The 24,659-nt window shown below is 51.2% G+C and overlaps 1 protein-coding gene across 1 annotated transcript in view; it reads left to right on the top strand.

The window, feature by feature from the left end:
- Positions 1-15,691, top strand: part of RSPO4 (R-spondin 4) — a 28,570-nt gene extending 12,879 nt beyond the window's left edge. Inside the window, exons 2-5 of the mRNA XM_081148349.1 lie at positions 8,279-8,467; positions 9,182-9,322; positions 11,891-12,076; positions 15,541-15,691. Of these exons, the coding sequence (XP_081004475.1) occupies positions 8,279-8,467; positions 9,182-9,322; positions 11,891-12,076; positions 15,541-15,644 (620 nt within the window). The 3' untranslated portion in view covers positions 15,645-15,691. The remainder of the gene's footprint in view (positions 1-8,278; positions 8,468-9,181; positions 9,323-11,890; positions 12,077-15,540) is intronic.
- Positions 15,692-24,659: the final 8,968 nt, after the last annotated feature.

The following is a 24,659-nucleotide window of genomic DNA, read 5'->3' as shown; positions in this document are numbered from 1 at the left end:
CCCGAGGGGCCACGAGAGGCAATGAACCCCTCACGAAGAATTTTAAGTTCCCCAGGGGAGGGAAAGGATGAGCAGCCAGCGTTTATTGCCCCCCCAGTCTTGCCAGGCACCTTGTACACAGCTCACAGAGCATTTCACAGCAACCAAAGGAGGCTCAGAGAAGATAAGACAAGCAAGAGACCTGCCCAAGGTCACAGAGCCAGACCATCCCACTGTGGACAGAGCCAGGACTGGAAGGAGCAAGAACCTGTCCTAGTCCACACCCCAGCCCACAAGTCCTCACTGAGCACCTGCTGTGTACCAGGCACTTACTCTGCCAGGGACTGGGACCACAGCCATGGACAAACAGAAAGAGGCCTGCCTCAGGGAGACTACATTTGGAGGGGAGGAAGGTAGTGAGATCTCTTGAGCACCCACTATGTGCCAGGCACTGACTGTTTTGAGCATAATGCATTTGATCCTCAAAATAGCCCTATGAGCTCAGTACAGAAGAAGAAACCGAGGCACAAGGTGTTTCAAGGCCACGCACACAGCAAACATCCCTATAACATGAAAAGAAAAGGAACTGTCCTCTCAATATTTTTTCAAAAGAATGGCAAGTGCACATACGCCAGTTTCATGACAGCTTCACTATAGGACAATTGCCATAAATTTTGCCGCGCCTCTGTATGGAATGGCAAGCAGCTACAAGAATTAACGAGAGCGGTAGGCAGGGTTTGCCCGGACAGCTGAAGGAGCAAAACCAGGTGCAGGGTGCTTGGGTCATCCCTCCCAGACTTCACCATTCAGTGGCGGGAAAGGGATACCAAAAGCCCAAACACACACATCACGCGTCAGGTGGGATAAATGGAGAACAAAGCAGGTTGAGGGAAGGATCGGGGGCTGGGAGGGTGCTACCTCAGGTACAGTGGTCAGGGAGGTCTCACAGCGATGGGGACATTCCAGCAGAGGCCTGAGGGGACGAGCCTTGGGGATGAATGTGGGAAGGGCATTCCAAGCCGAGGGAAGAGCAAGTGCAAAGGCCCTTGCTAAGCGCGGCCTTGGCGTGTTCGAGGAACAGCAAGGGCAAGGCCAGCGTGGCTGGAGCGGGGCAGTGATTGGGACGGAGGGGGAGAGCGTGTCAGTGCAGGAGCAGGGCTGGGGGCCTCGGGCCTCCGGGTCTTTGCAGGTGATGGTGGCATGGGCAGGGGGAGGTGACGGCAGCGGAAGTGGAGAGAATTGGTCAGACCCTGGACATATGTCAGAGGTGGAACTGACTGATTTCTGACAGATTGCATGTAGGATATGAGGGGAAGAGAAGAGGCGAGATGACTCCAAGGTTTTTGGCTGAGCAGAGTCGCCGTTGACTGGGATAGGCAGGACATACAAGTGTGGAGGGCGAGGGACGAAAGGTCTGCCTCTTGGATGTGCGCCTGTTACTATTATATTCCCAGGCCTTACCCGTTCACCCCTTCGGGGTCATGTACTGTCACCTTAGCGGGCATTTCCTATCTGCTTCTTGCCCAAACGCCCTCCCTGCCACCAACGCACATACCGTCTTGTACTCACCTCTCTTAAAAACCTTTCCTCCTCCTACACGAGCAAATCTGCTTCCGTCTCCACGTCTGCCTCCCCAGAAAACCATCCCTGCTGCTCCCGTCTCTGAGCCCAGCCCTGGCTCCCTCACTCGGCCCGGAGCTCCGCTGGGCAGACATCATCAGCTTTCTTTGCACTGTATGATCTTGGCCCTCCCAACTGCACCGCAGGCTCCCTGAGAACAGTTTTTGAGAACATTTATTAAGCCGTCATTCATTCATTCATTTAAGAAATAGTAGGTACCTACAATGTGCAAGGCTATGGATACCTGAAGGAGAGCAAGCCAAGCTGGGCCCCAGCCCTCGAGGGAGCACCTTGGGGAGCCTCCCATTTATCTCCCACGAATGAAATAAAATAAAATAGTGCTATTCATCTGCCATGAGCTGTCTCTCTGCATGGATGAGTCCACATCATCTTCACAAGTGCCTGGGAGGTGACTGCTACTATTATCCCCATTCTGCAGAAGAGAAGACTGAGGTTCAGAGTAGTGAAGGCACTTGCCTTGGATCATGCAGCGTGGAAGTGCTGTTTTTTCAGGCCCCAAAGTCAAGACCACCTAAACATTCTGCTGAACATGAGACCCTCTAGGTTCCCTCCTAAGTATTCAGAAGAGTCTGGTGGGCTACACCTCTAGCCCCACATCCCCTGGGAGTCCCAAAGCCAGGAGTCATCTCCAGGACCCATCCCTTGCTGGGGATGATGCAATCTGCCCCCCAGGCAGGAAAGCACCATCCTCCAGTGGCAGTGACTGCCTTCCATATGTGGCAGCTGAGTAGGCAGGAGGGAGCCCAGATGTTGTTTATTTCCTCTGGTCCATCAATGACAGCATCCCACAGTGCCAGGCAGGGATTAGAGGATGCACTGCCCAGCACTCCCTGCGTATGGCCCCCCTACATGGTTCTGGATCCTTCCCAAGGACAGAGCAGGACCCAGAGCAGGGCCTGTCCCTCCCCAGGTTGCATGGCCTTGGGGCAGGGGACAGTGGTCTCTCTCTCCTTCTCCATCCTTCTCACCCCCCAGGGGGTCCTTCGAGACAGCTGTGTTAAATCCTCAGTCCACCATGACACATGATGTTCTCATGCAAGACACACTTCCCTGGGCACACCCCAATTATGAAGAAACTATCCCCAAAAATGTTGACATCAAAATAACAAGCTCTGCACTGACTGCCAAAGCAAGCCCAGGGCTGCAAACACTCATGGAGGCATGGCAGGTGCAGATGGTAATACTACTGAGACCCTTGTAAGTGCCAGGCCTGCACAGGTCCCCAAAACAGGAACCCTACATAGGTCAGCCAGTAGGGTTCCTGTTTTATAGATGGGAAAACTGAAGCACAAGAGGTTAAGGTACTAGTTCAAGGTCACATGGGCAAAGATGAGGGGCAGCACTGAGGTTTAAACCCAAGAAGTCTGGCTCTTAACCCTACTCCGCTCTTAAAGTGTGGTCCCAGGACCAGCAGCAGCAGCATCACCTGGAAATCTGTTAGCAGTAGACGTTCTCACACCCAGCCCAGACTTACTGAATCAACAGCTCTCCAGGGAGGCCCAGCCATCTGTGTTAACAAGCCCTCCAGGTGAGTCTCACGCATGCCCTAGTGTGAGAGCCCCTGCTTTCCTGGTCTTCTAATGTGAGGGAGTGAAGTGGATGTAAGAGAAACAGCAGCTCAGGGATGATAATACATAGCAGCTGACCTCCACCCTCAGTGTCAGGGATAATAGGGAGTGGTGGGGACTGCAGCAAACTGGAGAGCATACGCCCCATCTACGTAACTCCAACCAACTACTGCCTTGCAGGAAAGCAGGCCCAGCATTGGCAGATATTCTGACTTTTTCCAGAGAAGCCCAAATTCCAGCTTTTTGTATGAAACTTGATTTTTAAGTGTTGGGAATTTATCCAAATTGTTGGGTGGGGGTTGTTTCTTGTTTTGTTTTGTTTTGAAGTGTGGGGCTGCAGTTCTTCACTGGGTACTGAGGCTTTTTTCAGACTCGCTGTGAGCTGCTGAGGAGATGAACCTGTCTGGGAGAACTTATACTTTTCAAGGTCTTGGCTGTCACCCTGTGCCTTTTGATTCTATCCACCCACCCCTCCCAGGAAAGCTCTCCAATAAAGGTGGGTGGGAGGCATGGTACTGCAGAGATGATCCTGAATCCACTCCAAATCTCTAAATGGAAAAAATATAGAAATCACTTGCAAACATTGAGCCACTGACTCCTTTACTCAGGACGTGGGTACCCCTGAGGTTGGGAACCCTCATTTGAAAAGCACAGATCATTCCTAGATCCCAGCAGAAAGAATAAACTGCCTTTCACCCAAGACCAAAGCTACCTCCTCATGTCTCTGCCCTGAGCTCTTCACTATCCCAAGGATGAAAGACCATCTTCCTGCAGATGGTAGCTGGTAGTTGCTGTCCACCAATGCCTCTGGCCTCTGTTTGCTTTCCTATGAAAGGGGAGGAGGGTCCAAATGTGGGTTTACAATCCCACCATGTGTTGTGATAATGTGGGAACAGGAAAGGAACTTACATTTACGGAGAAGCACCAATTATGTGCCAGGCATTTGCTGGTTTGTCTGCACACAGTTTATAACAAGGCCCATGAGGGTAGAATAGGGTAGTTGTCCAAGGTCACTCAGTGAGTGGTGGAACCTAGATTTGAATCTGGGCACCTGCACATAACACATATCTTTAGATTTCTGAGGGCAGGAAAACATGTCATCTGCTTTAATAAAATAGCAATAGCTCCAGTTTATCAAGGGCCTGCTGTGTGCAGGGCTGTATGCTGAAAGTTTTCCATGCATCATCTTTCAATCACAACAACCCTGCAAGATAAGCATTATTACCCCTTTTTAACAGCTAGAATAACTGAGGCTCAAAAAGTTAAAGTATTTTGCCCATGATCACACAGCTACCCCTTGGACCTGACACAGAGTAGGGGCTCAGTAACTACTGTTGGATGGATGGATGGATGGATGGATGGATGGATGGATGGATGGATGGCTCAATCCTGGGCTAATGCATGCATTCAGAGTTATTTTAAGCCTGCATCCCTTTGTAAACTGCCAAGTCTGACATGATGAGTTCCATTGTCATTGTCCCTAAAGTGAATATCCAAATCTCAATGCAGCCCCTGGGTAGCCAGAAAGGCAAAGTGACTCAGATGTCACTCCAAGACCATGCCACCCACCCCCTCCTCCCCAGCTGCTAGAGTAGCACAGGGCCATACTTTTTGGTCCAGCTGACATTTTGACTGGGGAAGGATGGCCTTGCTTATGGAAGACAGTTGTTAAGGGAAATCACAAGCTGTGCCATCCCTTCTAGTGCCCAAGAAAACTTGGGGAGTTTGCAATTAGAACTATAATGCCTTCATTTAGAAACCTGCATCTGAGCTGGGAGAGGGCAGCGATGAAGGCCAGATCCAGAATAGGTGTAGAAGGACCTAGGGGTTTTCAAAGTGTGCTCCCTAGAACCCCAGAGCCCCTTGGGATGCCATGTTGGTGGTGCTCCAGGCCCCTGTCCTTGCTGAAACACAGCTGCTCCGTCATATCTGTTTCCTATCTGGCAAGCTACATCATTTTGATTGTAAGTTGACAGGAAGAGAGCTAACTCAAGTGAAAAAGTGACCATTTTTAATCTATGGGGCGAACCAAGCCTCAGGGGGACTGGAAGCTGGGCATGGAAGATGGTCAGACACTCAGAGCCCATGAAGTTTCTGGTGGCTGTTCTCTCTCTGCATCTGATTTGTTTATTTCTCTCTCTGCTTCTGTATTGGTCAGGAGTATTTGGGTTGAAAATGACAGAAAACCTGAATCAAAATGGCTTGAGAAAAGAAGAGAATTTATGACCCTTACCCCCAGGGGTGAATCCAAGTGCACAGCCCATCTCATGGCTCTGCTGCTGCTGTGTGGCCTCTGTTCTTGGGACACTGCCCTCATGTGGTGCCTGCCAGCTCTGATCTACATCTTCCCAGATCCAGATAGAGTAGAAAAGAGCCCTCCCCCCCTCTGCCTATGTCTGAACCCACCGTGTGGTCAAGGAGACCTGAGGCTCTGACTGGCAAAGCCCAGGTTAAGTGCATCGGGGTGACAATGTTTCCATGTGAACCTCAGACTCAGAGTGCAGAGGGATGGGGCCTCTGTTAGCACAGAGAAGGGCCACAGATGCTAATGCCCACCAAAGCTTGTCACGCATGTGCACCAGAATGGGCCACCCTGCCCTCCTGCAAATGTTTAGGCTAAGATGCCAGCCCAGACCATTGTCTGTCAACCCACAGTCAAAATTCTCAAGAGATACAGCCCAGCCTACACGAGCTGTTTGTCCCTAGTTCAGTCATCCGCCAGGGATGCCTATGACACTTATTTTGGACTTGTTAAATATACATTCCTGGATCCACACCAAACACTTTACAAGCCTCCCCGGGAATTCTTATGCACAAATTTAAGAACCATCAAATTTGGATCTTTCTGAAACAGCATTATACAAATTCTAGTTGTCATCACTTATTATTCATAAAATTGGTGTTCAACTCTCTACACCTGAGACCTCAGAGATGGAGGAAAATAGCACTGCTGTTTTTAGCTATGGAGATGCGATGAAAACCCAAAGTGAGACTCTAAGAATTCAAACTCAGAGGTGCCGTTACAATATAGAGGCACTAGAGGGCACCCGAGCCAACTGCCAGGGCCAAGGCGGAGCCACCTCTGTTCAAACGCCTGGGGTTGAGAGGTACTAGTTGAGATCCACTATGCACTCGTACACTCACACACACACACGCACTCACACACACACACACCCTGACACTGTCTGAGGTCAAGGGGAGTGTCCTTGTCAGGGTCTTTTGTCTTCAGAAAATAATCAGTCTACAAATATTAGTGCTGTAGCTCTAATTGGGGCTTCTTTGCTGCTGGCCGCCTGACTTTGGGGAAGATTCCATCCCTCTGGCCTCAGGGTCCTCAGTGAAACTGCAGAGGTTGGGCTGAGTGATCCCTACCCTCTCCTGAGGGACAGTGGTTATTCAGAGTTTTGCTTTGTCCCCATCGGTGTTGCTGCCAGTCCCTCCTGCAGGCTTCAGTTCTGCCCTGAGGTCCTGCGATGGGAGGGCCAAGTGTGTGCGGTTCATCCCTGAGGCCCCAGGCTCTGCCTGACGCAGGGGATGCCCTGAACAAATGCTCCAAGAGGGCAGAGTAGGGCCTGCTGACATGGTCCCTGCCCCAACTGATTCTGCGGGACCCTGGCACGTCGTTGCACTTCTTTGTCCCTGTTTTCTCAGCTGCAAAATGGGCAACAACACCCCTGTTGTGGTACGAGCTCAGTCCACACACTCAGTTTGCGGGAAATACCATTTTGTTTTTCTGTAATTGAACATAATTTCTATTTGAACTCCTTTCCTGACAAATGGCAGAGATAACCTCAAGCCAGTTTGAGGGTCCCTTTGCCCTTTGTTGGTGGGGTGGCATCTCAGGTCCAGGGGGCTTGCACAGCGCTGAGGCACTGAGGAGAGGCACCCTGGTTTCCATGGACATCGCTCTGTGCCCACCTGTGTGGCTGGCGACCCAGCGTCATCACTCATCACCATGTGGTCCTCAGGATCTGTCAGAAAGGCCAATGGCCCAAACTGGAGGGACAACACTTTCCTCCCTCTCCTCTAAAAGAGCCTGAGGCAGATAGTCCTTGGTTGGTATGGCTGTGCCAAGCTGTCTCTCTGTCAGGTCCCTCTGTCACCTGCAGCTGCCATGGTTCCAGCTACCTAGGTCTCAGTCTCGCAGGAGGAAGGAGGAAGGGAAGAAGAGCTCTGTCCTCATTTGAAGGGCATTTCCTGGCTGTGGCACAGGACACTTAAAGCCCACTGGGCAGAACTTAGACACATGACCACACACATCTGCAAAGAAGCCAGGGAAATGTAGTCTTTATTCTTGGAAGACATAAATTCCACTAAAAATCAGGGTTCCGTCACTGAGAAGGAGGCGGAGAATGGACATGGGACAGGTGACATAGTGCTCAGAGGTGCAGGTCTCCAGTGCTCTCAGAATTTCTGTCACCTCCCTGCTCTATATCTCAGCTTGAGGATGGGCCAGTGCTTGGGGAAGGGAGGCAGAAGGAGTAAAAAGAACGTTGTTCTCTGCCCCTTCCCCACTCCCAGGACGCAAGAGAGGCTAAACCCTTTTTAAAAATATACACTTAATGATAAAATATTTACAACTTACAATCAAGAATAAAAAACAATATAATGAAGATTTGTCTTGCCATTTTCATATTTGCTTTAGATTTTAAGATATTAAATATCACAGATACAAGTGAAGTCCCCAGTTTTCTTCCCCAATCTCTTTACTCACTTCTCTCCTCAGGGCTATTAGATCCTGAATTCAGTGTTTATCAGCCCCTTACATGTCTTTTACTCTTAAAACAAACTGATGTGTAATAAATGTTACAAAATATTGTTTTGCAGGTTTTTGAACTTGACATAAATAGCTTCTTACTGAATGATTCGTTGTGCAATTTGCTTTTTTGCTCTCAGCACTGTGTTTGGGATGCAGCCACGAAGACAACTGGACCTCTGCCTCCGTCGCTCAGCACGGCTGGCTCATAATGTGGTTTATGGCGGTGGTGCTTAGTTACTACCCCAATGAGACCATCTGACTTGCTCACACATATGGTTTGACCGTCTCTCTCTCCCTTTCGCCCACCCTCCAACCCTGGCCTGGCTGGCAGTGGGCACTGGTCTGGGGGGCAACTGCACAGGCTGTGTCACCTGCTCGGAGGAGAACGGCTGCTCCACCTGCCAGCAGAGGCTCTTCCTGTTCATCCGCCGCGAAGGTATCCGCCAGTACGGCAAGTGTGTGCACGACTGTCCCCCCGGCTATTTCGGCGTCCGCGGCCAGGAAGTCAACAGGTGCAAAAGTACGTGGCTCCTCCCTTGTCCTGTGCTAGTGTTGGGCTCCTGGGCACCTCTGGCCCACATCCCATCTCTGACCTCAACGCAGCCACAGGGGAAGCGGGTATATGCCTGAACCCAGACTCAGATACTTGCTGGGTTTCAGGGGTTTCAGGCTGGCTCTAAAGCCCTAGGCAAGTCAGTGCTTTCTCTGGTGTAAGCAGGGAACCTTCACCTTTACCCTGGTTTGCTGTGTGGCCTTGGGCATGTTACTCGCCCTTCTGAGCCTAGCTCAAGTGAGAAAAGGAGTCCTAGCTCCTAACTCTATTTTTGCTGTGACCTGGGACAATCATGACCATCTCTGAGCCTCAATGGAAATGGAGCAGGGAGTCCTCACTCCTAGCCCAGATTTGTTGTGTGACTTTAGTCAAGTCACTTGCCCTTTCTGAACCTCAGCTCAAATGAGAAAGGGAACCTTGAGCTTTAAATACAAATAACCATGTTACCTTGGACATGTAACCTGTCCCTGCAGAGCCTCAGTTCAAATGAGAAAGGGAGTTCTCCTTGAATGCAACCCAGTTTGACCTCAGACAAGTCTGGGCTTCAAAGGAGACACTGAATCCTGACCCCAGTGCTACAGGGCCTGGCGCTGCTCAGAGGTTCTCCCACCTCAAGCAGTCCCAGAAAGCCCTCTTCCTGGGCAGCCGGCCTCACCAGGGGTGGCCCTGGCTCTATTACAGAATGTGGGGCCACATGCGAGAGCTGCTTCAGCCAGGACTTCTGCATCCAGTGCAAAAGGCGGTTTTACCTGTACAAGGGAAAGTGTCTGCCCACCTGCCCACTGGGCACTGCGGCCCAGCAGAGCACACGGGAGTGCCAGGGTGAGTGGGGGCCTCCTCATGTTGCTCATTCCCCCTCCTCCCTGGGGCAGGGCTGTTGAGGGTGTCAGGAGGCCTAGAAGAAATCATAGTAGAATATCACATGGATGGCAGGCCCAACACCACCATGTCACGTATACACAGGAATCCTTCAGTGTGCTAAAACTGTCATTATGATCACTATTACTACCAACGACGACATCATTAGTACCAAGGGAGGTGGCTGAGTATCAGCTGAAGCTAGAGCCCTGATTTTGGAATAAGGCAGGTCTGGGTTTAAATCCTAGCTCTAAAATTTACCCAGTTGTGATCTCGAGCCAGCTACCCAAGCCCTCTGTCCTTCAATTTCTTCAAACATTAAAAAAAATTACCACAGAACATAGAGCCTACTTCATGGGAGACGGTTTATAAGGATTAAATTATTTAATGAAATTTGAAGTACTTAATACAGTGACTAGTATACAGTAAGTGCTCAACACATGTCATTGTTATCACTGCTCTCTTTTCCCCACTGCTCCTTTTCAGACTCCTGTGTGAGCTCTTCTTCTGTAATCTGTCCTCACGTGAGGCTGGCTGTTCCCCAGTGTTCTCACCTGAATCACACATTCCCTCTAGGCTCGTGTTCACAGTCATTCCAAAAGTTGGTGGCTCCTAACGCACTGCCCTGGGTCACACATCTCCCTGAGCATCGGACCACATCCGCACCTGCCCTCTGGATGTCTCCCCCCCCCCCCCCCATCCCCAACCTGGTGCCTCCTCTGTCAATAGCCAGCCCCATGCTGGCCATGCTGGAGGTACGGACATCACTGGCCACTCCTCTCTCCTCCTACATCCAATCCAATCTGCTCTTTAATTCTCCAAGGAGTGTTTACTAGGGCATCTGCTATGTGCCGGCACTTTCCGAGGTGCTGGGGACACATTAGTGAACCAAACAGGGAGAGCCTCTGCCCTTACGAATGTAACATTTTGCTGGGGAGACAGAAGAGTCACACAAGAATAAATACAGATGTCAGGTGGCAAAAGCACACAGGACTTTGGGGGGAAATGAAGCAGAATAAAGCTCTCAACACCCTCCCCCCCTTCTCCCCACTCCACCCCACACATCTCTTTCTCCCCACACTCTGCCCATCACCAGGATCACTGACTGCAACAGCCTCCCGCCCGCCTACCTGCCTCGGGTCTCACTCCCTCCGGCCGCTGCTGCCTCTCATGGGAGCAGCCAGAGTCATTATTTCAAAATGACAACGTGATCAGGTCTCTCCTCTGCTCGGTGGCTCCCACTGTCCCCAGGGAGAGCCCTCAGGCCCTGTGCAGTGTGGCCCCCGTCTGCCAGCCTCTCTGCCCTACCATTCTTTTTCTCTCTATTGGAGCTTATACTCCAGCCTCCCCAGCTGTAGGCCAGCGTCAAGCCTGAGTCCTCCAGAAGACTTCGGGGGGGGGGGGTATTCCTTCCACCTGGAGCGCTTCCTTTTCCTGCCCCTCCCTGAGCCTGGCTAACCTCCCCACCCCCACTCAGGTCAGGAACCTCCTCCTCCAGGAAGCCTTCCCAGTCCCCCAGGCTGGGGCTGGAGCCTCCTCTGTGCTCCCACAGCTGCCTGGGCTCCTCCCAGTACTGCGCGAGCACCCTGACTTCTCCAGACAGTGAACCCCGAGAGGCAGACCCAGGTGCGCCTTGTTCCTGCTGCACCTCAGTACCCAGCACAGCACCTGGCATGCAGTAGGTGCTCAGACTTTGCTTGTCAAATGAATACATCTAGCAGAAGGACATTGTTTTAAGGTCTGGGGAACGGGTTCTGGACCCAACAGGATCTTAAACCTGCTGCGTTGTGTTGTGCGAGCCCCTTCTCTGTTCCCTTAGCCAGCTCCTTCCCTACGCTAAGCCCCAGTGTCCTAATCTGCAAAATGGGATGTTAATAGCTCTCCCATTCTCTTCTACCTCTCAGGGACTCATAAAAACATCAAATGGGAAAGACTATATCTCCTTATATATATTTTAAAATTACTCCCTACTGAGAACTTTTATGCCCATGACCTCATTTTTCCTCATAACGGCACTGCATAGCTTCTGCTTTCTATAGCTATCAAAGACACATGATCAAGTTTAAAACCCATGTCCTGGCCCTGAGGGCCATTCAGTCAACCTTCTGGTCCCTTCGCCTGCCCCTTTCCTCCCAGGCTCTCACTCCTCCCCTACTCTAGCTGCTCCGTCCCTCAAACAAGGTTTTCCAGGCCCCAGGACTATGCATGCTTGGAATGTGCTCCCGTCCATCTCCACCCAATGAACTACTCTCTATCCCCTTAGCTCTGTGTCGCCTCCTCAGGGAAGCCTTCCCCTTTAAAGCCAGACAGTTGGTCACTCTGGCTGCTGGCCCACAGCAGCCTCATCCCAGGCTCTCATAAGTAGCAATTCAAATGTCTCCCCTCTTCTCCTTGTACAGCCTGAGTCCCTTGCATGTAGAGATGGGGCCTTTAGGCAACTGAACCCCTCAGATCCTGACCTTGGATCTGAAGGACACTCCCTGCCAGCTGACTCCATCTGGTTATCTGTCTGTCTTTCCCTCCACCCCACAGAGGAATGTGAGCTGAGCCCCTGGGGCAGCTGGAGCCCCTGCACACACCACGGGAAGACCTGCGGCTCATCTTGGGGCCTGGAGACCCGGGTACGAGAGGCGGGGCGTCTTGGGCAAGAGGAAGAAGCAACCTGCCAGGTGCTGTCCGAGTCGAGGAAATGTCCTATCCAGAGGCCCTGCCCAGGAGGTGAGCACCAGGCCAGGCACTCAGGGCTACCATGGGAAGGGCCCATGGATTATGCTGAGTGGCCTTGGGACACTGGTCTCACAGTGAGTACATGTAAGGCTTCCTGGAAGGCTACCATTAGCCATGACTTCATGTGGGTTAAGCATTGCCTTCCTGGTGTCCTTTCAAAGGAGGGTCTTCCTTGCTGGGGGTCAGTCCCAGATCGTTAGGAAGATCCAGCTTGTCCTTTACATCAAGGGTTCTCAACACTTTCAGACTGACCACCTCCCTTTAAAACACAGGGTTTGGGAACACTCTTTTTACTATTCTGAAATGAAATTCATGGATACTGTAACCCACTTGCACAGGTCATTAAAAAAAACAACAGCATAGTGCCCAAATTGCAATATAAAAGAAAAACAAAAAAAGTGTCATTATGGCTGTGCTTGGGCCCAAAGCACGAGAATGCTCAGTGGAGCAGAATCATGGCAAAGGTGACAGCCGAGGTCAGGGCTCAAGTGCACGTTTGTGTTGCCATTAGAGATGCAATTTCCCTAATGGTGACCAGCTCTTAATAAAATCAACAAAACTCTCTTACCTCTTGATTGACACCATACTGGCCTCCTTAGACTAGTCAGTGAGTGGAGCAAATGTTCAAACACCCTTGGCATTCACATGCAAGATGGAGCTAGGCTCTGAGCAAGCAGATTTCTCAGCTGCGAGAGAGCTGGGTGGGATGGGGAAAACTCTTCTTTGTGAGGGACTGTTGTACACAGCATCTCTGATCCCTGTCCACTGAATGCCTCTGAGACCCCCTTCTATGTGACAATCAAGATCACCCACAGATATCCAAATTACCCCCTGGGGGCTCTTAAGTACCACTGATGTAAAAAAGAGGGGCTGCGGAGTATGGTAGATAAGATGTGAATGGTGAGTAGTAATAACATGGAATTAGCTAGCTAATGTTAACTGTGCACCTACTCATATGCCGGGCACTATGCTAATTCTCTATACTCATTAAGTCATTTAATCTGCACAATTGTGTTATGAGGTAGGTATTGCTATTATTCCCATTTTACAGGTGAGAAGGTTAAGGCCCAGAGAGGTTAAGTCATTTGCCTAAGGCTCACACAGCTAGGGAAGTGTGGACCTGGAATTCATACGTGCAAAGAGGAATTTAAAGTCATGCTTAAAGATGAGGGACCCGGAGCCAGGCTACCTGGGCACACAGCTGGGACATGGTGGAGCCAGAACTCGAACCCAGGGACACCCCTGTTTTCAGAAGAACTTGTGGTGTCTGGGTTGGGAGTGTAGATAACAGAAATGGGGTCTTGAGGAGTCATGGTGGGCAACTGAGACCAGAGAAACTAAGAGACTCGGCCCAGAGAAGCACCACAGACAGTCCATAGCACTTGTTACTGTAATCACACCTCTCATGGCATCTGAGTGCTGGTGGCTGATTGGAGGGCTCAAAGGAAGAAAGCTCTTCCCCCAGATGATGGTGATGGTGATGGTGATGGTGGTGGTGGTGGTGGTGGTGGTGGTGGTGGTGATGATGATGATAACAACAACCCCAGCTGCAAACATTCATAAAGCACTTACCGTGTCCTGGGTATTATGCTAAGTGCTTTGTAAATATGACTCCTTTAATTCTCACAACAACCCTACTATGGGCTCCTTGCATCATCTAGGTCTCAGCTCAAATGTCTTTCTCAGAGAGGCCTTCCATGAGCTTCCCCTACCAAGAGTCCCTTTTCATGACATCACATCATAGCACTTCTACCTTCCTGCAGCGATGGCGCTCATTCTTGTGTAGGTTCATTGTCTGTGATCTCCTGTGAGAGCAGACTCTTCGTCTGCCTTGTTCACAGATGCTTCTCTAGTGCCTACGACAGGCCCTGGCACACAGTAGGTGCTCAGTTAACTTTTTGTTGTATGAGTGGATGGGTGGGTGAATGGGAGGGTAGGTAGGTGGGTGGGTAGATGGGCAGGCACCAGGCAGGCATAGGGAAGAGATGGGGGACCCAAAGCCACTCACCCCATCCTCTCACCTTCAAAGCGACAAAGGCCACTCAGGCAGCCCTTTACCCTGTCCCCCTGGTGCTGCCCTCACCTGCGGACTGGCACAGTTGGCCCTGGAGCTGTGTGGGTGTCTATCTTCAGACTCCTGAGGGCTCAGGAGTGGGGATAGGGAGCCCCAGAAGTTGGCAGCCTGGTCTGAGGTGATGACCCTGAATCTGCCCTGAGAAGGGAGGAGCCCCAACCCCTGGGGAGACAGGCACACAGTTGACACTCAAGAAATTAAATGGCCTTCCTCTTGCCTCTCCCAGCGCTTTCATTCCTTGCTGTGTGACCATGGGAAGTGACTCCCTGAGCCCCAGTTTCTTTATGTTTAAGTGGGCACACAGCTCCCTTCAGAGAATAGTATATGAGCCAAACAATATATGAAAATAGTCTGGATGTAGACACTTTGTAAACCACGAATGTAGGGCTGGCCTTGCTCTCCCACCCACGCCCCTCCGTCTCCTTACCTGTTGATCATAATAATGGTCATATAATAACCAATAAGAAGAGCATTCAGGTGGAGGGCACAGCAGGTGCAAATGTGTGGAGGCCAGTGACTGGGGCCAAGTGAGCAAGGAGGAGGGTGAGAGGGGCCGGCAGGCAGGCCAGGGAGGGGGTGTGGTCTTTTGCTCCACATGAGCTGGGAGCCATTTGAAAGTGACACCAGGAACTGCAGCCCAGGCTGTGCCAATGAGCAAGCGAGGCCCCTCGCTGGGTCTCAGTCATCTCATCTGAGATACGGGACTAATCAGATGTTTGTATCGGAAACTCACTCCAGCTCCGCGGTCAGGGCACAGTGGGGTCAAGATTCTGAGTTAGGTCTGGGTTTGCTCTGCAGCCCACCCCTCCCGCAGTACAGAGTGAGGACAGACCCCGCGATGCCTGCCACAGTGCCCGCCTCCCACAGCTCTCAGGAGTTTGACAGACAGACATTTGGAACGTGGCTGCCATGTGGGACCGCTAGCTAAATGCTCCTGTATTGTCGCTGTTTTGACTGTTGTTGTTATATCGAGGGGCAGACCTGGGGCCCAGAGGTGAGTGGGGAAGCTGCTGCGGGACCTGAGTGAAATGTGTTGTCCCCAGCAAAGATCCTTGCAAACCATGACGTGAATGTATGTGGGAGGGTCACGGGTGCCCCCATGAGGCCACCTTTAGTCCTGGGGGGGCCGTGTGAATCTCTAGGCCAGGGGAGCTCCGCAAGTTAGCACCCCCCGGGCTCCTTAAGGAACTGAGAGAAGTGTTCAGTTTGGGGTAAGTTATCCTACCGTCCAGACTCCAAAAAGGAGTGGTTGTCAGGCCAGCCCCCAAGTGTTACTCGGGGCCCTGCTGGGAGGTGAGGGGGGCACCCTCCTCTCCCAGGATTGAGGGGCCTTCCAGGGCCCAGCTGGCCTCAGAAACAACGCCCTGTGCTCCCGCTGCAGAGAGAAACGCCGGCCAGAAGAAGGGCCGGAGAGACCGGCGCCCGCGCAAGGACAGGAAGATGGGCCGCAGGCTGGACGTGAGGCCCCGCCGGCCACAGGCCTGAGGGCGCGGCGACCGCCACCGCCTCCTCCAAGCCAGCTCGTCGGAGTCCCCACCAGCCGCCGCCACTTTTATTCTTTCTCCTCTCTCCTTTCTGCCCCACCTCCCCTCGGTCAGTCGGCCCTGGGTCCCCTCTCGCCGTCATTTCCTTTCTGCTTCCTACCTCTCCCTCTCCGCCCTCCTTCCTGGCCTCCCTCCCTCCCGGTCCTTCCCTGCCGGCCGTCTCTTCCTTTCCTCCCGGTTTCCTTCCAGTTCTCTGTCTTTACTGTCTCCTCTCCCTCTCTCCCTCCCCCCCCCCCACTTTGAGAGACCAAATGCCTGTGCCCTCCTGTGCGCCCCTCCCACCCCCCACTCTTTCTATCTGCTCCTTAAAGAAAGTGAATCTCTTCTAGGCCTTTCCCTGACCCTGTCCTGACCCCACCTTTGCAGAGAAGGGGTTTCCAAGGGTGGGGCCAGGGCCACAGCACAGGCAGGCTCCTTGAGTCCTGAGAGCCCTGCTTCTGCTCCAGCAGGGACCCCAGGCCCCAGGGCTGCCTGCGCCTCCTGCTCTGGCCAGTCCCTGGAGGCCTTTTGGGCCACAGCTCCCCCTGGAAGCCTCCGGAAGAGGCTCGGGGCCTCCCAACGCCCAGCTGGCCTGGAGGAGCCAGGATAGGGCCTCTGGCCGGACAGCCAGCCCTGTGCCCAGCTGTGGCAACACAGCCCGCCCTCCTGGAAGCTGCCTGCTGCGCCCCACCAGGGCTCCTTCAGTGCCCTCCCTCTTCCCACGGGGCTGCTGTCCCACGTCCTTCAGGGATCCAAGCTCTGCCTCAGGTGAGCCGCCCTGCCTGAGGTACCGGCTCGGCCCACAGGAGGCCATCGAAGCTGAAAGGAACTTGGAGCATATCCAGGCCACTCTGTTCCCCACCCTGGAGCCTCTACCCATTGTACCCATGGGGAAACTGAGGCCTGAGAAGGCAGGGACTTGCCTAAGCTCACACAGGGAACCCAGGTGCTGTGCCTTCCTTCCACCTGTTGGTTGCCCTGCTCAGCACGTCCACAGCTGAGAGGACTTAGGGGACCTTCGGTGGGGACGATAAAAGACATTGTTGGGTGAGAGCGAGAGAAGACTCCCCACCACCCACCCCACCCCTGAGCATTTTGTTTCACTGTGATACCCCCTACTCCGGGCAGGAAGCGCAGTGGGAGGAGCCTCAGGCTAGACCCAGCTTAGAAGTAGGTTTGTTCTCACTGCTTGTCACTCCACCACCATAGTAGTCCTTTCTCCTTTGTTCCCTGAATCCCCAGGAAGGGGCACTCCTGATTTGCATTCACATTACTGGCTGGTCTGAACTCAGAGGGTTCAGCAGCTAGAAGAAGAATCTGAGACCCCAGGAGTTGGGGGTGGGATGGGGCACCCAGGAAAGGGAGTGCCAGCAGGCTGGGGCAGTCTGCAGGTGAGGAAATATCATCACTCCACCAGCCCAAGAGTGCCCAGCCTCAGGCCTCCCTCCACTTGGCACAAGGGGAACCCCTGGCCCCCAAGGCCCACCCTCGCTCTCACTTCCCTCTCTCACCTCCCTAAGGACAGCTAGAGCCCTCCACTCCTCACCTGGCCAAACAACCAGCTTCTATTCTGAAAATGCTCTGTTGTTGTTTCAAGATCCCAACATTTTTTTTAATAAAGGGAAAACAAAAAAGGACCTTGCAAATGCTTCTTGGGCTTCCTGCTGATGAGTTTGGAGTAGCTGAATGGAAACCATCTGTGTTGATTGCACTGGAATGCTCAGGGCTGAGGGAGCCAGGGTGTGTCAGTGCCTGGGGTTGGGCGTTGGCCCTCAGACCCTCCAGGCCCCTCCCAAGAAGGGGGCTTTGCCTGAGACAGAAGAGAGCAACACTGTGCCCCCCCCCCCCACACACACACAGTGCCTTTTAGCCCCATGGTCACAGAAGTAGCCCCAGGAACCCATCTGTGCTCTGTATGACCTGAGGGGTCAGGGACACCTAGGAGGTGTGACAATCCCACAGAGCCACCAAAACACCTACACTTCTGATAACGGTGGCCTCAGCATCTGGAGACATGGGTTCAAGTCCCAGCCTGTCATCAGCAGTCTATGGGTTCAAGACCAAATCATTTCCCTCTTTCTGGACCTGTTTCAAGCATGAGATAGATGAAGGAAAGGTATGACTGGATTTAATCCAGTGCCCAAATCTAGGTGTCCCAAAGGCATCCTCTGTGTGCTTTTTAGAACCACCAATTTCAGGGTCCCGCCCAGACTCACTATGTGAACGAGTTTAGGGGCAGAAGCGAGAGCAAGTTCTGGAACGAGTGTTCCAGGACAAGCTCAGTGGGGAGGGCAGCTCTTAGGTGACCTCCAGCCCCGAGAGCTGGGGTCTAAATACAGAGTTTTCTGATAAGATTCAAATGCTAAGATGCTGAATTTCTAAAATCCACAATTTTAAGAGACCAAGGTAGGAGTGGAAGTTTCCCTTCCTGCAGCCCCCTGGCCATATTCTTCCCCTCAGGGGAACTGGTTTTCCGTCCCCAAAGGGCCAAGGTTATTTTTTACATTTCAACTTAGGAGAAAGGGATCGCCCGGCTCCAGCGGGCCGCACCTGGGCCCTCTCCGCACCGACTCCGCACCTGCCGCGCTCACTCGGTCCCCACGCCCGCGGACGCCGCGCCACGGCCCTGCCTCTCGTTCCACCTCCTGTCACTAGAGGGCGCCGCCCAACCAGAAACAGGGCATCAGCCCTGACTGTAAAGACATTTTGCTGAAATAGGGAGGATGTGTTGCTTTTCTCTCCTTGCAAGAGGAGGGAAGGGGCGGGCAGGCTGCCTCCCGCCTCAGGCTGAACATCTAGAGTGGCAGCGGTGACCAGGCTGAGTGGCATTCAGAGGAGGACCCAAGCCTGACATCTCAACAGCCAGTAACCATGACTGTGGCAGTTCCTGACCGCCGGCTAAGACATCCAGGGATGGGGAACAGCATGATATTTCTCCATTTTCTACTACTAGAGGAAAATTTCAAACTATCCTATGTGGTCATTCTGACTCAGGAAATATACATTCTTATAATTACAAAAATAATAGTAATCACGATGCCCTGGCCGGTGTGGCTCAGTTGGTTGAGCATCGTCTCATGTAGCCAAAGGTTGCTGGTTCAATTCCTGGTCAGGGCACATGCCCGGGTTGCAGGCCCGGCCCCTGGAGGCAGTCGATAGATGTTTCTCCTTCCCTTTCCCTTACTCTCTCTAAAAATCAATTTAAAATACTTGAAAAAAATAGTAACCATGATAATGTTTAAGAATAGCAATGCCTTATATGTATTGAGCACCTACTATGTGAAGTGCTTTCGGGCAGTATTTCCTTTCCTTTGCTTTCCTCTCCTCAATAATGATCACAACTCCCACTGGCTGACCTGCTTTACTGTGCAGGTGTTTTCACATTCTTATTCGTGCCACCCGCACAGAAACCCTGCAAGCTAGCTCACAGGAGAGGACAGTGAGGCTCAGGCTAGTGTCACGCAAAATTCATCCACAATGTGCAATAGGTCATCCAGCCAGACCTGCGACTGAAGGAGCCATCTCGGAAGGGGGTCCTCCAGTCCCAGCTGCTCCAGCCCCCAGGTGTAGTCTTCTCGACAAAGGCCCCAGCAGAGAGACACTGGCCCCACTCTGTCCTGTCTGAACTCCTGATCCCCAGAACTCATGAGCATAATAAAATGGTGGTTGTTTCATGCCTCTAAGGTTGGAGAGGTTTGTTTCACAGCCGTAGACAACTGAAACAGAGTTTAATAGGGGTTAAGAACAGCACTGCTCTCCTAGGGTGGAGGGGCAGGGAACTGGGGCAGGTAAGAGCCAGACAGCAAGGCCACAAACCCCATCTCCACCACTCACCAGCTATGAGCTCTTAGGTAAGGTCCTGCACTTGGATCCTGATTGTAAGGACAATCTCAGTTTCCTCATCTGTGAAAGGAGAAAGTAAGAGTGTCCCTCATGGTGTCACTGTGAGGTTTAAATAATAAAAGTTTTTATTATTACATATATTTCATTTATTCATTTAACAAACATTTCTTAAGCACTAAGTGTGACCAGGAACTGTGCCAGGCACTTAACATTGGAAACTTAAATCCATCCTCCCCAGAGCCCTCTGAAGAGGATTTTATTATTATTCCTACTTTTTACAGGTGAAGAATCTGAGGCTCAGAAAGTAGTAAGTAGTGAAGTGAGAACTCAAAACCTTACCCTCCACCAGGGGGCGCTCCATGCACAGGCTCCCAGGGGGCGCATCCCACTCAGCCCAGGGAGATGCGCATGGCGTGGAGGAAAGGCATCCACAGCTCTGCTGTTGTCTTCAACTCAGCATCTGGAAAAGAAACTCCAAATGACTCACACACTGGAAATATTGTCAGCCTCATTCAAATTAAATGACAATAAAGTCACACAGAAGTACCATTTTTTTACCTATCTGATTGGCAAGGAACCAAAATTTGAAACCACGGGGCCTTGGGCCCGCTGTAGGTGAGCTGGTGCTCTCTCCTACCTTCCTAGGGGAACGGACAGGGTCCAACCTCTATGGAAGGTAAATTGACAACATCTATCAAGATTGCACGTGTCCCCTAACCCAGCAATCCATTCTCGGGATTTATCATCTAATTAGCCTCACCCACATGCAAAATGACCGGTGTGCATTGTACACAGCTGTTCTCTGCAGCCTACACATGATCACAAACATCTGAAAACACCCTAAATGTCTATAGGAGATGTGGTTACCGCGATCATCTTACAGGTTTCAGCTCTAACTCTGCTTCCTCCTGGAAGCCTTCCCTGACAACCCAGGTGCCTCTCTCATTAGCTCTGCACTGATATGCCTATGTTGTCCCGAATCTGGGTCTGTCTTGCCCCTAGACTGGGAGCCCCATGAGGGTAAGACCTGGATCTTACTCATCTCTGCATCCCAGTGCCCAGTCCCAATCTGGCACAAGGGTGGGACATAGCTACATGGATGAATGAATGAATGAATGAATGACACCAAAGTGGCTCTGGGCAGGAGTGAGATCTGGTGTTAACCTGTCAAGCAGCAGCCACTGCTCGTGACATCCACATGCTGCAGCGGGTAAGCATCCAGCTTCCACCCTAAGGCCCCAGCAAACAGCCTCCAATCTGGTCATTGAACCTCCACTCCCTACTCCCTACTCACCCTTCGAAGCCCTGCCCTCACTCTTGCAATATGAGCATGAACAAATAAATCGATGCAGCCTCTATCTCTGCGGGCATTTGGAAATAGTTATCAAATTTATCAACATGTGTATGGTTTTCTTAAATATCAGGTTTATTGCAATATATTAACTGCAGTAAATAAAATCCATCCCTTTGAGGGGTAAAGTTCATTCCATTTTGACAAACATGTACAGTCATATAACTACCACCGCAGCCATGATCTGGAATGGTTGCAACGCCCCAGAAGTTTACAGGCTGCTTGGTAGTTAATCTCGTCTCCCCGCCCCTCCCCACCTCTGACAAACACTAACCGGACTGCTGCCTGCCATGTGGCTTTGCCTCTCCCAGAGGTCGTGTCAATGGGATCACACCGTAGGTACCTTTTGAGTCTGGTCTCTTTTCTCCACATCATGCCTTTGAGATTCCTCTACATTTTTGGGTGTATAAATCAATAGTTCATGCCTTTTTATTGCTGAATAGTAGTTTATTGTTTATCCAATCACCTGTTGGAGGGCGATTGTTTTTGATGGTTGTGAGAAAAGCTGCTATAAACATTTGTGTACAGTTTTATCACAATTTTCACTCCTCTTAGGTAAATACCTAGGAGTAGGATTGCTAGGTCCTATGGTAATCACATATTTAATTTTATAAAAATTGCCAAATTGTTTTTTCCAGTTCCGGTTGCTATGTCCTCTCACCAGCACTTGGTATTATCCATTATTTTTAATTTCAGCCATTCTAGTAAGTGCAGTGGTATCTCATGGCGGCTTTAATTTGCATTTGCAGATAATGTTGAGTAGCTTTCCATGTGTTTATTTGCTATCAATATCTATATTGTAGAGAAGTGTCTTTAAATCTTTCGCCCATTTTTATTGGATTATTTGTTTTCTTATTATTGAATTATATTTCTCTTTAAATATATTCTGGATGCAAGTTTTTAAAATCATATATTACTTTTGCAAATATTTTTTCCAATCTGTGGTTTTCATTTTCTTAACTGTGACATTAGAAGAGAAGTTTTTAATTTTGATTAAGTCAAATTCATCTTCTTTTCTTTTTTTAAAATTTATCTTTATTGTTGAAAGTATTACAGGTATCCCCCCCTTTTTCCCCCCCAATGACCCCCTCCACCCCGCACCCACACTCCCCAGGCCTTCACCGCACTATTGTCTGTGTCCATGGGTTTTGCATATAAGCATAGAAGTTCTTAGGTTAATCTCTCCCCATCCCCACCCCCACCCCACCTTCCCTCTGAGATCCCTCAGTCTGCTCCATGCTTCTATGTCTCTGGATCTATTTTGTTCTTCAGTTTATTTTGTCCATTAGATTCCACATATGAGTGAGATCATGTGATACTTGTCTTTGTCTGCTGGGCTCATTTCACTTAGCATAATACTCTTTTTTTTTTTGTGGTTCATGCTTTTTGTACCTTGTCTAAAAAAAAATCTTTGCCTGACCCAAGATCACAAAGATTTTTCTCCTATGTTTTTGTCTGGATGTTTTACAGGTTTAGGTTTGACATTTAGATTTGTGGTCCATTTCAAGTTAATCTTTGTATGTGGTACGAGGTATAAGTTGAAATAATTTTTTTTTTACGTTAATGTAGAATGCAAATTGAACCCTAGAAAATAACCCTACTTATGTCCTCCCACAAATGTACAAAATGATCGTTGCAACCTGGATTGAAAAAGAGGAACATTGACAACAGCTTTTGTGGCCCCACTTGAAGACCGGTTCAGTCACGTTGGCACATCCTGCCATGAAAACACTGCGCAGACGCAGAGCTGGCGCCGGCCACCAGCACCAAGCAGCCGGAGGGCTGTGCGCTGCCGGGATCCATTCAGACGGGTCGGTGTCCATGCTGAACAGTTACATGATGCTTTGAATGTCATCTTATTCAGGCCTCAGAAAGGACCAGGCCTCTTTATGGAGTGATGGAGAGAGGTCTCTATCCAGTGTGCCGTTAAATAACAAAAGGACAGAGCAAAATAGTGGGTGAAGTTGGCCATCATGGGTAAAACACTCCTATGTGGATTTCCTTGCATGTTCATAAAATATCTCTGGGAAGATTCACAAGAAATGGGTGACAGGGGCTGCCTGGGGGAAGGGGTGCTGGGTGACCGGAGGCCAGAAGTGGGAGAGATACTCACTTTCACTAAGCACCTTTTCTTACCTTTGAGATTTTGTGCTGTGGATATGTAGTATACATTCAGAAAACAAATACAAAGAGAAAATTAAAACCAAACAAAAACACTCTACTTCTGCAAGGGCACCTGGTCAGGGAGAATCTGCCCAGTGTGCACAGTCCTCCACAGTTTGGGAGATTCTCTCTTGTTCCTCAGGTTTCCTGGCACACAGCAGCTCTGCCAGGCCAGCTTGATGGAGAATGCCTGTCTCAGATGGAGCAACTGAGGCTCTGAGAAAGGCCGGCATTCCTGAGGGCTCCTGGCCCAAACCCAGGTACCGTCAGGTATCTACCAGGGCCAGAGGGGTTAAAAGCCAGGGAAGAGGCCTGCAGTCCCACCCTGTGGGGACCCAGACAGTCACTTAAGGTACAGCTCAGAGACGAGAGCATCTGGAAGCTATTGCCAGCCCCCACCCCAGGCTGCGGAGGAGAGATGGGTGGGAGCCCCAACTCTATGTACATCTGTTCCTCATCAACACTCATGCTCTGGACCAGGCTCCAGCCCTCACGCCAGTCACCTTCCCCACTGGGACCTGAACAATGCACATAGATGGGGAGCAGCCCTGAGACCCGGGCCAGCACGCCCCTTTACCTCTCGGAGCTTCAGGTTCCCCTAGTTGTAAGGATTAAATAAGCCAGTTCATGCAAAGCACCCAGCACAGTCAGCATTCAACGTGAACAATAGCTGTTAGCGTCTCTGCCCTGATATCCTCCCACTCTCATTACTGTACTGTAGATGCCCAAATAATGCCAACAGGGAAAGTGCCCAGCACTGTTTGAAGCCTTCACTCTTTCAAACTTCACAACAGCTAGATGCTCCCAGTAGACTGGCTTTTCTGATGACCCAGCTGAGGCTCAGCAGTGTTGAGTAACTTGTCCAAGGTCACACAGCCAGCAAGGGCATAGTCAGGATCCAAACCCCTCCACCTTGCTCCAGAACCCCGACTCCAAAGCTCTCCCTGCACTGCCTTCGTGGATCCAGACCTCTTCCTCACTGATCCCTGATTCCTGCAAGTGCGTGTGACAGTGTCCCCTGCGACAGAGATGAACACTGCTCTCAACCAGTGTTGTTTGACCGAGAGGCGAGCACCAACAGCATGGCCATGAATCAATGCTCAACCCTCTAGCCACCTTGAATGGAAGAACACAGCAGAGGCAAGGAGACTGCCGGGAGGGAAGAGCGGGGCTGCCAGCGGCCTCATTCACAGGCTGGGGCAGCCACTCGGCAGGCCCAGAACAGCCTGGGGAGGTGGGGCTTGAAGGTACCTCCCACCAGAAAGAGCACGAGCTGTCCATCAGCCTCACGTCCAGGGATCTGCCTTAGAGAACCAGTGTCCATGTGGACCGGGAGGCGTGAATGAGGGCTTTCCCTGCGGCCCTCTTAGAAACAGAAGGAACCACAGCCCAGAGGTCCATCAGGGGCTCTGACTCCACTGACAGGGTGGCCCCGCCACTTGGTGGCAAACTATGCAGTGATGAAAAAGCCTGACGCAGGGCTCGGGAGCTGACGTGCCGGCCAGACCCCATTGTGCAGAGGACAAAGGGAGCTGCACGGCTGGGTGTGCAGGGCGCGTCCCTCTAGAGCTTTCTGTGCGTAAAGAGCTGGGGAGGGGCGTGGAGGGGACCCAGACACAA

This window comes from Miniopterus schreibersii (assembly GCF_964146895.1).
Source record: "Miniopterus schreibersii genome assembly, chromosome: 10".
Classification (NCBI taxonomy): Eukaryota; Metazoa; Chordata; class Mammalia; order Chiroptera; family Miniopteridae; genus Miniopterus; species Miniopterus schreibersii.
The sequence above is the reverse complement of the archived record's forward strand: the minus strand, read 5'-3'. Positions and strand labels throughout refer to the sequence as shown.